General features: G+C 41.6%; 1 protein-coding gene across 1 annotated transcript in view; it reads right to left on the minus strand.

The window, feature by feature from the left end:
* Nucleotides 1-574: 574 nt before the first annotated feature.
* ICE2 (interactor of little elongation complex ELL subunit 2) overlaps nt 575-12,948 on the minus strand; it is a gene marked incomplete at its 3' end in the record, with an annotated part of 111,479 nt that continues 99,105 nt past the window's right edge. The window contains exons 13-14 of the mRNA XM_089663923.1: nt 5,214-5,298; nt 575-733 (exon numbers count right to left, since the gene is read on the minus strand). Coding sequence (XP_089520049.1) covers nt 575-733; nt 5,214-5,298 — 244 coding nt within the window. The remainder of the gene's footprint in view (nt 734-5,213; nt 5,299-12,948) is intronic.

The following is a 12,948-nucleotide window of genomic DNA, read 5'->3' on the forward strand; positions in this document are numbered from 1 at the left end:
CCCGGCATTCCTACCTGCTGATGTGAGCACTTCCCTATAACGCCTTTAATATCCCCCTCGCCAAAGCTATCGGTGATGCCCATGGTGTTCTGTTGATTGTAATATTTTGCCTTTGTCTACTATTGCCACTGTAATACTCAAGCAGAATTCAATATCCTTGCCTCTGCTGTACAAATAACTCTAAATATTACCTTTAGGTATTTTGTTCTGCTTGTTGAAAGTACTATTAAAATATTCAATAAAGTTTTTGTGAAACAAATATATTATGTTTTGAGCTTCAGTCAGAAAAGAGACAGAATATGCCCTTTAGGATCTGGATTTCAAAAGCCATGCCTTTAAAGCCAGTGATTGAGAAGTGGGTTGGAAAAAGAGAGCCTTATGACTGGTAGTCTGCCCTGTTTTGAAAGAGACCAAGGCTTGTTTGCCAGGAATCTGTGTACCAATTTCTTTTGGGCCCATTTGGGGCAATGAGGATCACCGGGACATGTTCGTCCTCTATCTTGTTGAATAATCAAGGAAGAATCCTCATAGAAGGCAATGCATACACCAGTCTAATTTTAGACCAAGGAATTACCTGGGCTTCCACTCCAGGGATCCAAGGATCCCTGGACCTTGTCGAATACATGTTGAGTTTTTGTTGAGTCTGGAGACTATGTTGTCCACATCTTGTGTTCCCCATTTCTGATAGAGGATTAGGAAGATCTCTGTCTGTAGAGCCCAAGCCTCTGAGTCCCTTAAGGCAAGCAGGCATACCGGTAGGAACTCTAGTGGGTGGGTGTTGCCCCCAGGCTTATACACAATGCTATAGTGCCTAGCCACCACGCCGGGGCAGGTGCAAACTGAACAAGCAAACAGGTACTTGTGGTTGGCAGACAGAGATAACGTGAGTGAGATGAAATTTGCATTATCTTCTCCTGTCTACTTCTCATTCTTCAATATCTTTTTCAAAGAAGTTGGTTCAGACTCCTGAATAGATTCAGGTAGTGGAGAGGCAGAAAAGCACTTCTGAGCCCTGAAGACCACAGGTTCTAGAAGTGCAGAGTCTTCAAATGAAATCCAACATAGCTGCAATGAAATCTACCTTACCCTAGGTTCACACCTAAGTGTTTTCTGCAACATTTTGCAGAAACGCAGAACAGTCCATTTAACATGATTTCCTATAGGACACATTCACATCTCCGCATTTTCACCTGGTGCGTTTTTTGGAAAGGGTCAGGGACTTTTTGAATGCAAAAAGTTGAATTTTTGGTTCTATAGACTTCAATGGAAATGCTGTCGTAAAAAGCATGTGGTGTGTTTTAAATCTGCCTAGCAACAAGGAAAAAAATGCATTAAAAAATGCAGGTGCAAAAACGCAACGCAAATGCAGGAATGGCTCAAACACAAACTGCATAGGTGTGAACCTAGCCTTAGTCAAATAGGTTGTCTGTTAGGCTTTTTAGAGGGAGCTAGAATTAGAGGAACAGAGTTATGTCAGTGTAAGTCCTTGCTCGAATGCCAGGGAAAAAATATTGCCCTGGTGTTTTGCTGCTTTTCCTCAGTGCCGCTTGCTCTGGAGGCACTTGTACATGCTCGTTCCCGAGACCTGCAAATGGGTCTCCAGGGCCTATGTGGCATAGGAATGGACCGTGACCCTGGACCTGTATAATACCCTGAGGCTAACCACACATGTTGCATCACATGGCCTGAACAAATCATTACAGACCAGCCCCGATGCTGTGGGATCCGGGTATGGTTCCCCTGATGTACATTGAAGATAATCAATCCAGAAACTGCCAGGGGGGCCTGAAGCAACAATCAGTTGGATCTTCATAGAAGTATCAGTCAAAGTAGTGAAGAAAAATAAAAAAGAATTGTTTAGAAACTTCTCCATAAGAGAAGAGGTTCATCATCTAAGGACATCTAAAGCAGTTAGTGGGGTTATATATATGACTACATGTCTTGTGTCCTGTAATTTACAATTAAGACATAAAAGATTGCAATTACCATCATTTTAAGCTTCAGGGTCGTGTAGAAAAAATATTGTAAATATAATGCCTAGGTCAGAGTTTACTTTTCACAGCTCAATTTCACTATCCATTTGAAGATAATACCCAAGTCAGCGTTTATTATTACCCCTGGGTGATTTGCCTCTTCCTGTAGGATCCCACCTCAGACACATACACTGTTTTTTCCCCTGTATCCCTCCTCCAGCATACACACACACTTACTGGTCTTGTTCTTGTAATATCTCACCTCCAGGACCTACAAATATTGGTCTTTCCCTTTTAATATCCAACACAAACACATAGGTTCTTCCCCCTGTATCCCTCCTCCAGCACACCCACACATTGATCTTTGCCCTGTAATATCCCACCTCCAGCACACAAAAATTAGTCATTCCCCCATATCCCACCTACAGCAAATGCACAGATTGGTCATTTCCTTGTATCCCTCCTCCAGCGCAGACTTTCTCTACTTTATCCTCCAGAGAGTTCTTAGTCTGCAGTCATAGTCATACCACACAAATTGCATATTGAACACTGTCCATGTCATCCACCACAGACATGCACTGAGCTCAGACACATAATCTGGAGGTTCTACACTCAACTGACTTCAGCATCAGTCTCTGCTCTTCCCCTTCTCTGCAGAAGTAAGTTTCTCAATGCTTCTCAATAAATGTAGATTGTATGAAGTCCAAGATTGTGTGTGTTAGTATACGCATTGGGCTTTCCTCTGTATCCTGCCCCCAGCAAATGCCAATCACACCCAGTATCTATATCAGCAATGAGATGCCCTTTCAATACACAGAGCTCTCTATTCAGTTTCATATCCGAAGAGTACGGGCATTAACCCACTGGTGACCAGTCTGTAGTGTATGTATATTAAATTCTCAGCGATCTGTCTGCAGTGTATGCAGTCATCTTAAGAGCATGTACATCCACCCTCTAGTGCCAAATACAGCACCTTGAAAAAGTATTCATACCCCTTGAAATTTTCCACATTTTGTCATGGTACAACCAATAATGTAAATGTATTTTACTGGGATTTTATGATGATAGACCAACACAGTGGCACATAATTATGAAGTGGAAGGAAAATGATAAATGGTTTTCAAAATATTTTACAAATAAATATCTGAAAAGTGTGGTGTGCATTTGTATTCAACCCCCTTTACTCTGATACCCCTAGCTAAATTTTAGTGGAACCAATTGCCTTCAGAAATCACCTAATTAGTTGATAGAGTCCACCTGTGTGTGATTTAATCTCAATATAAATACAGCTGTTCTGTGAAGCCCTCAGAGGTTTGTTATAGAAAATTAGTGAACAAACAACATCATGAAAGCCAAGCAACACACCAGACAGATCAGGGATAAGGCTGTGGAGAAGTTTAAAACAGGGTGAGGTTATGCAAAAATATCCCAAGCTTTGAACATCTCACAAAGCACTATACTAGATGGTGGTAATAACGTCCAAATATGACGTAGAAAGTGCAGTTGTGACAAATAAAGAAATATATAAATATAAAGTCCAAAATCTGTATAAAGTGAATTCCATGACTCCAGTCACTGGAAGCTAATGTATATTGCACTAACCAGAAAGCGCAATAAATCGCACATTTGAGCATATCAAACCACTCCTGGTCATCTGGATCCGAAAGGATAACTCAGAGGATCATCTGGCACACGTTAGCACATCAGGTGATCAGCAGACTATTACTCTTCAGTTCCAGGAACATCACATCCGATGGTATGGACCAGTCATAGGTATAAAGTGATAGTAGCAAGAATCCACCACCATCACTTAGGCGAAACCTCCTCCTCTTCGTATTCCCTCATCGAGCTCCTGAATGGTAATAGCCAGGTAAACCGTAACCCCAAACACGACAACGTAGATGGTCCACAAAAACAGGCGAATTCGGATGGCTCAGTGAGCCCCACCTGCTTTTGTGGACCATCTACGCCGTCCTGTGCGGGGTTACGGTTTGACAGAGCTTGAGCTCTTTTGCAAAGAAGAATGGGCAAGAATTTCACTCTCTAGATGTGCAAAGCTGGAAAAGACATACCCAAAAAGACTTGCAGCTGTCATTGCAGTGAAGGGTGGTTCTACAAAGTATTGACTCGGGGGCTGAATACAAATGCACAGATATTTATTTGTAAACAATTTTGAAAACCATTTATCATTTTACTTCCACTTCACAATTATGTGCCACTTTGTGTTGGTCTATCACATAGAATCCCAATTAAATATATTTACGTTTTTGATTGTAACATAACAATATGTAGAAAAGTTCAAGAGGTATGAATACTTTTTCAAGACACTGTATTTAGTTTGTGTCATTAAGCCCTCAGTGACCTATCCCCAGCAGAAAAGCATTAACACCTTTACACCCAGTCCCCAGCTCAGGTGTATTAACGCCTCAGTGTTGTGTCCCGGCAATTTATGATAACCCCTCATTACCATTCCTCAACTCTCAATTCCTCAGCACTTATCTTTAGACAGATATTTTTACATAAGCACCCAGCTTATGTAAGTTAACCACTCAGCATCCAATGTGTGTGCTCTAACCTCACAAAACCTGTTCTTTTGCTTATGTGAAGTAATCCCTCAGCTGCCAGTACCCAGTGCATGTGCTCTTACCCCTCAGTTGCCAGTCACAGTACATGAATGGTTATGTGTAATTCCTGGGAGGGAGAAGGCTATAGAGCTGTATACAGCCACCTTCAACCAGAGTGGATCAGCCCATAGTGCAAAAGTCTCTCCAAATAGGGCAATTTTTTTCTCTCAGATATTACATACGCTTTACATTTACATACCTAACTCTGTTCAGGAACAGGTACAATTTTGCTTATATGCAAATACGCCTTTCAGTGAGGGCTTGCCGTGGAAAGCACTAGTGTAATCCAGCGCTATGTCATCCATTGAGTGGGCTGTGTACAGTATGTGTAAAAGCAATCACTGACAGACACACAGTGCTCCATTCTGTGTGATCTCTTTTGTCAATATCAGTACTAGTCTCTGAAGTGGTCCCCGCTGCAACTCCCGAATTAGTCTCCCTTCTAGCCGCGTTGTCAGAGGAGGACACCATCATTCATTTTGGGGAGTCGTGCATTTTATTTAGAGAACAGTGCATGCAACATTTAAACACCCCAGAGTGGGTACACACTGAACTACAAGGTAAACAGGAATACAGTCAGGACCCACAGAAGAAAAATCAATACAGTCAAACTTACTTGAATGCACTGACTTTTTCCTTTAGTTTTTGTGCAGTGACTTCTTCTAACATGAAGAACTTTGAAGTAAAGGCATCAACATGACCTATACAAGAAGGGAAAAACATTCAGGTTTCTAGGTTTAAATAACATCTTACAATGAACGTGCAGGCAATACAAAATGTTGTTGTTTTCAACATCCCTCATATTTCCAAGTGCTTCATCCAGCCTCATATTTATTCTTGAGTGTTGCCAGACTAAACAGTGTATTCAACAATTTCAGCTTCACAAGGCACAGCCCAAGTCACAATGGCTTGCCTTACATGCTGCACCAGAAAGAACCATTAGGGGCTAAAAACACATTTGGCTTTTTTAGCCCTTATTTTAAAATGCTTATTCAACAATTTGTTTTCCCATTTTTATCCGTAAAAGTGGACCTAAACTTAAGTGTAGATTTGCCATGTTATAGAAAGCATTGAGAAATGTTAGTTGTGCCTAAGCAGTACTCTAACAAATGGAACTTTTGTTCACAATTTCTCCTATAAAACAGAAGTGAGCTTCTTAGTATGTGAGGCAGTAGGGCCTCCAAGAATCTGAAGAATGTGGCCAAGTCAACACCTCAAATATACATTCTTCTATTGCTCTGTTATTCAGTCCTGATGCCCACTTTTGGTGGTTTTGGCTGTGCACACAGGTCAGCATGGGCACCCTGACCAGTCTGCAGCTACAGAGCCCCAAACGCAATAAGCTGCAATGACACCTATGGGACTCAGCATTCGCTTTTTCTGCAATTTGGCTACAGTAGCTCTTCTACTGTATTGGACTACACAAACCAGCCTTTGCTCCCCATGTGCATAACTGAGCCTTGGATGCCCAATGACCCTGTTGTGGCTCACTGGTTTTCCTTCCTTGGACCATTTTTGGTAGGTCCTGACCACTGCAGACCGGGAACATTCCACAAACACTCTGAACCATTTGTCTAGCCTTTACAATTTGGTCCTTGTCAAAGTTGCTCCAATCAACTTCAGGGACAACATGATCTTTTGCTGGCTAATATAGCCTGCCCACTTTCAGGTGCCATTGGAATTAGATGTTATTTACTTTACCTCTCAGTGGTCATTATGTCATGGCTCATTGGTGTATGTACAGTGTGAATTTAATGCTGCTTCTGACTGCTATTCTCAAGATATTTGGAGTAAACTTTGGTGATATTACTACTGTGCTTCACAATGTTCTTCTTGCTGGACGGCATTGACATATGGAAGCAAATTCATGTCTTTGCTAAGATGGCTGCCCCCACACAGAGACAGTGCAGAACAAGGCACGGTAAGTCAGTAATGAGAGAATATCAGCTACAAAAAGACCACAGGCAATACTGGAAACTACAGGTTTGTCCTCTACCTGCCCTTTTTGGGAATAGCTTTGAAAGTTCAGTTCCTCTCTAAAGCAGTCAACATTTGCTTCAGTTGCGTATTACTTATAAAAACCCTAAAATGTATTTTTAAATAGTACTGCAATCTCTCTTTATACACTATATTGCCAAAAGTATTGGGACACCTCTCTAAATCATTGGATTCAGGTATTCCAATCACCTTCGTGGCCACAGGTGTAATAAAATCAAGCACCAAGGCAGGCATAATGCTTGGGTCACTCTGAGGAGCTCAGTGAATTCAAACGTGGTACCGTGATAGGTTGCCACCTGTGCACTAAGTCTATCCATAAAATTTCCTTGCTACTAAATATTTCATGGTCAACTGTTAGTGGTATTATAACAAAGTGGGAGCGGGGTCAGCGCATGCTGAAGCGAACACTGCATATAAGTCACCAACTGTCTGCAGAGGCAATAGCTATAGAACCTAGCTATGGTCTTCAGTTTAACACAACAGTGTGTACAGAGCTTCATGGAATGGGTTTCCATGACCGAGCAGCTGCATCCAAACCTTACATTACCAAGTGCAATGCAAAGCGTCGGACGCAGTGGTGTAGAGCAATGACATTTAGAGCAGTGGAGATGTGTTCTCTGGAGTGATGAATCAGGCTTCTCTGTCTGGCAATCTGATGGACGTGTCTGGGTTTGGCGGCTGCCAGGAAAATGGTACTTGCCTAACTGCATTGTGCCAAATGTAAAGTTTGGTGGAGGGGTGGGGTTTTTTGTCAGGCGTTGGTCTTGGCCCCTTAATTCCAGTGAAGGGAGTTCTTAAGACGTCAGCATACCAAGACATTTTGTACAATTTCATGCCCCCAACTGTTTTTTCCAACATGACTGCGCACCAGACCAAAGCAAGGTCCATAAAAACATGGATGAGCAAGTTTGGGGTGGAGGAACTTCACTGGCCTGCACAGAGTCCTGACCTCAACCCAACAGAACACCTTGGGATGAATTAGAGCAGAGACTGCGCACCAGGCCTCCTCGTCTGACATCAGTGCCTGGTCTCACAAATGCGCTTCTGGAAGAATAGTAAAACATTCCCATAGACACACTCCTAAACCTTGTGGACAGCCTTCTCAGAAGAATTGAAGCTGTTATAGCTGCAAAGGGTGGGCCAACTCAATATTGAACCCTACCGACTAAGACCAGGATGCCATTAAAGTTCATGTGCATGTAAAGGCAGGCGTTCCCAATACTTTTGGCAATATAGTGTATCTGCTTCCTGTAATCTCATGTACAGTAGGACTGGGAGAACAATGGGCACCACTGTAATCCTATCAGGCTCTACCCACAGGCATTAACAACCCCCAAAACACATGCCCAGGCAGGGAGAGCCGTAATGCCATTTGTGCTGGCATGCTGCCATTTGTTCTGACAAATTACTAGGCTGTCATTTACAAAATCTGTCCCAAACGCGTCCCTGAAATCATCCATAGAACCCACAACTCACTACTGGGCAGTCACATTCACAGTATCTTCAATTCTTGAAGACTTTTACTGGCAGAGGCCAGGTCCACAGACATCCGAGGAGGGTGAAAAGAGGTAGGTGATAGAAGGGGGTTGTGAATAATTGTTGGGTAAAGGGGTATTAAGGATGCCAGGGGCTCCTGTGGTCTCACAACTCTATATTCAATACATGTCACATAACCGCATGCCACAGCACATGACATTCTCATTCAGTATTCGGTATACTTTCTTGTCTTCTCTCTCCTCTTACGTCATGTGCAGCCTGTGTGGTACTATTAGAGCTAGCATAGCCTGCAAGTTAAGAAAGAGCCCCAGGTGTTCCACCTCTGTACGATAGTCATCCCCTCACTTTCACAGACAACCTCATCATGTATTACAGTACCCAAGTAGTGTTATGTTATAATGTAATTTTTGGTGTCTGAGGACATTGGGGAGCTGTGCAGAAGAAGCTTGCCCACACAGTTACAGCAGGACCCTGAATTCCTAAAGGTACAGGGTTTGTGGCTGATCTGCAGCCTGAAGTTTACGCATTAGGGCCAGTCTGAGTTTTAGGGTTTATGCATTGGGGCTGATCTGAGATTTGACATGCATGCATTGGGGATGGTCAGAGGTCTGAAATGTATGCATTAAGGATGGTCAGAGGACTGAAATGCATGCATTGGGGGTGGTCAGTGGTCTACCGTGCATGCATTGGGGGTGGCCAGAGGTCTACCGTGCATGCATTGGGGGTGGTCAGAGGTCTACCGTGCATGCATTGGGGGTGGTCAGAGGTCTACCGTGCATGCATTGGGGGTGGTCAGAGGTCTACCGTGCATGCATTGGGGGTGGTCAGAGGTCTACCGTGCATGCATTGGGGGTGGTCAGAGGTCTACCGTGCATGCATTGGGGGTGGTCAGAGGTCTACCGTGCATGCATTGGAGGTGGTCAGAGGTCTACCGTGCATGCATTGGAGGTGGTCAGAGGTCTTAAGCGCATGCATTGGGGATGATCAGAGACTGAAGAGCATATATTGGGCCTGAACGTATTTTGTATGTGTATCAATTTTTCCATTCATTGTGCTGCTAATGGCAAGTTAAACTCATTCATTAGTATATAACAATTAATGAGTTTAACTTGCCATTAGCAGTAAAACTATAACTGCAAAAATGTAAAACAACCTAAGACTACAATGTGCTACAATATTTAATGTGAAAAAGGTTGCATAGCCCTACTCCACCACTTTGGACAATCTTGGTAGTCCAGTACAGAGAGCTAGGTGATAAGAACAGAGCACAGAATCTGCTGTTGCTCCTTCACCCTTCAATAACAGACTAGGACAGGCTATTGACAATGTATTTAACTGCACTGAAGAACAGTGGAAGCAATGTCAAGTGGAAAGGATCCATTCCTCCTTAGAACCCAATGACTAGCTAAGTGCTGGGCCTCTGCATCACATGGCACTAGTTGGTTTGTTGATTGAAAAGAAAGAGGTGACAGATCGTGGAAAATGCTTCAAGGTGTAATCTAGGTTTATTTATAGCATTGAAAGGTCTCAGGTATAAGAGGAAAGGAAGGTGGAATTGTTGACCACACTACACAGAAGTGGCAGAGCATGTCTTCGTTTGGAGAGCAACTCTATCTTTAATCTAACAAGCAGGGCCCTGTGATCCTTCCTCTGTTAAATTAAATTGTAATTATACTGTCTGCCCTTATGTCGTAAAGTGCTGCGTAAACTGTTGGTGATACATAAATCCTGTATAATAATAATAATATACAGACAGGGACACAATAAAATGAGCTTTCAGAAAGTGATTCCCCCTTCATCAGCTTGCCCAATACAACAAAACTGACAGCTACTTTGAATTTTCTAGGCCGTCACAAATTGCTGTAAAGAAAACTAATAATGTTTATCCCTGAGATACATTATTTCTTGACAGGACACCCACTTGGGCTGCATCACTACAGAGCATCATAAATAGGTATCGAATGTGGTTTTTACTAGTGTAAAGTCAGTACTTACTGAGTGTAATTTCAGCTATAATCTTACAAACATAACATGTACATTACATGCAGAAAACCAGGCACACCTTCTATAAAAATATCAGGGCAGCACTGCTGGAGGAGTAAAGAGGATGCCAGTGCAGTGTTCAGGAAAGGTGTGGCTTCCTCTCATAAGACCCTGACATTTTCTAAAGACAGGCCCTCAAACACACCTGTACCTCCATGTGAAGAAGGCTATGCGCAAGTTCCCTGGAAAAGTGCAGAATTTATATTATCATTTGTACAAACTTATATAATGATGTATTAAATTGTATTGTTTACAACTTAAATAAACGGATAAAGCTTGGTTTTAGTCCTTACCAAGTAAGTATAACTTTTTACAAATCAGTCACATATTTGCATCTTCATATTGGCATGCTTATGTATTAAAATCTGCTTTTAGCTACATATTAATCACATGTTACAATGGACTTTTTAAAGATTTTATTCTATTCTAAGCAGAAATATTTTTAAGTTTCTACATTGGTCCAGCTTGAACCAATGTACAGTTGTGTTCAAAATAATAGCAGTGTGTTGAAAAAAGTGATTAAAGCTCAAAATCCTTCTAATAGCTTTTATTTCCATACACACAAATGCATTGGGAACACTACACATTCTATTCCAAATCAAAACATGAAGAAAAATATATCAAATGTGTGTTGTTCCTCTAAAAAAATTGGAGAAAAGTGAATATTAGACTGTTCAAAAAAATAGCAGTGTTTGTATTCTTCTTTACAAACTCAAACATTCACTATATAAACTGAAAAATGTTTGAAGATTTTGCTTTCCTTTGAATCACTTAATATTTAGTTGTATAAGCACTGTTTCTGAGAACTGCTGTACATCTGTGTTGCATGGAGTCAACCAACTTCTGGCACCTGTGAACAGGTATTCCAGCCCAGGATGATTGGACTACATTCCACAGTTCTTCTCTATTTCTTGGTTTTGCCTCAAAAACTGCATTTTTGATGTCACCCCACAAGTTTTCTATTGGATTAAAATCCGGGGATTGGGCTGGCCACTCCATAATGTCAATCTTGTTGGTCTGGAACCAAGATGTTGCACGTTTACTGGTGTGTTTGGGGTTGTTGTCTTGTTGGAACACCCATTTCAAGGGCATTTCCTCTTCAGCATAAGGCAGCATGACCTCTTCAAGTATTCTGATGTATTCAAACTGATCCATGATCCCTGGTATGCGATAAATAGGCCCAACACCGTAGTATGAGAAACATCCCCGTATCATGATGCTTGCGCAACCATGCTTCACTGTCTTCACAGTGTATTGTGGCTTGAATTCAGTGTTTGGGGGTCGTCTGACAAACTGTCTCCAGCCACTAGAACCAAAAAGAACAATCTTACTTTCATCAGTCCACGAAATGTTGCGCCATTTCTCTGTAGGCCAGTCAATGTGCTCTTTGGCAAATTGTAACCTCTTCAGCACGTCTTTTTTTCAACATTGGGACTTTGTGGGGGCTTCTTGCAGATAGCTTGGCTTCACATAGGCATCTTCTAATTGTAACAGTACTCACAGGTAACTTTAGACCTTCTTTGATCCTCCTGGAGCTGATTGTTGGCTGAGTCCTTGCCATTTTGGCTATTCTATCCATTTGAATGGTAGTTTTTCGCTTTCTTCCACATCTTTCAGGTTTTGGTTGCCATTTTAAAGCATTTGCGATCATTTTAGCTGAGCAGCATATCATTTTCTGCACTTCTTTATATGTTTTCCCCTCTCCAATCAACTTTTTAATCAAGGTACGCTGTTCTTCTGAACAATTTCTGGAACGACCCATTTTCTTCAGAATTTCAGAGAGAAATGCACTGTAACCAGCATGTACAACATTTGCTGCCTTCCTTCCTTAAATAAGTGCAATAATTGCTACCTGTTTTTCAAAGAATGAATGACCTCACTAATAGAACTCCACACTGCTATTATTTTGAACATGCCTCTTTCAATTAGTGATTCAATGATACAGAATCAGCAGCATGCATGTCATGACTGTTGGGTCTGTTGGATTTCTATTACTCTACTACACCTGCTAGTAAATTATTTGCCATGTAGAAATATAATTTCTACCAAAAACAGTGATTGATCAGGTTAGTGATGTCTGACTGCTATTATTTTGAACACAACTGTAATTATGGATATACCATACTTGTGAGATCATCGAGGAAGTTGTAAATCATTGTAATAGGCACTACTAGTACAGTGATCTCTGCTAGGTTCTGAGTCCTGTGCCAAGTGGCTGCCTTACTGCTTACTGAACATAGGAAGATATTTGCTTGGCACAGGAGGCATTCTAAGAACACGTTGCAATTTCTCAGTGAATGCAATGCATTCTCTAAATGGACCAGGTAGAGATCATAACATCACAACATTGCTTCTCCACCACATCCAATCAGTAAATGCTTTACATTCATTGAGAAAATGCAAAGCACTATCTGAATGGTGCCCATTCCAAGCAAGCAACCTCCAGTGTTCACAGTGCAGCAAGGCACCTGTTTGGCATGGGACATGAAAGCACGTGGAGATCATTGTAGTAGCGGTGCACACTACAGTGATTTCCAGCTTCCAGGGGGATTGACTAGTTATGGTATATGCATTGTTACAGTGCTTTACATTGGACCAATGTAACTAAATAAAAATATGCATACCTGGAATTCATCTTTAAGTACACATTTGTAATATAATTGCAACAACTACTTAACAATTTTGACACGACTCATGTTTTAACTTGTTTGATGTTCTGGTTTTTCATTACTGTATAACTCATACAAATTTGAAAATTGCCCCCTCTAATGATCAGTATATCAGGGAATGTGGTTACAAATCCACTTAAAGCC

The sequence above is a fragment of the Staurois parvus genome, unplaced genomic scaffold (assembly GCF_062004578.1).
Source record: "Staurois parvus isolate SC_StPar_1 unplaced genomic scaffold, SC_StPar_1.0 ptg001805l, whole genome shotgun sequence".
In the NCBI taxonomy this organism is placed as follows: Eukaryota; Metazoa; Chordata; class Amphibia; order Anura; family Ranidae; genus Staurois; species Staurois parvus.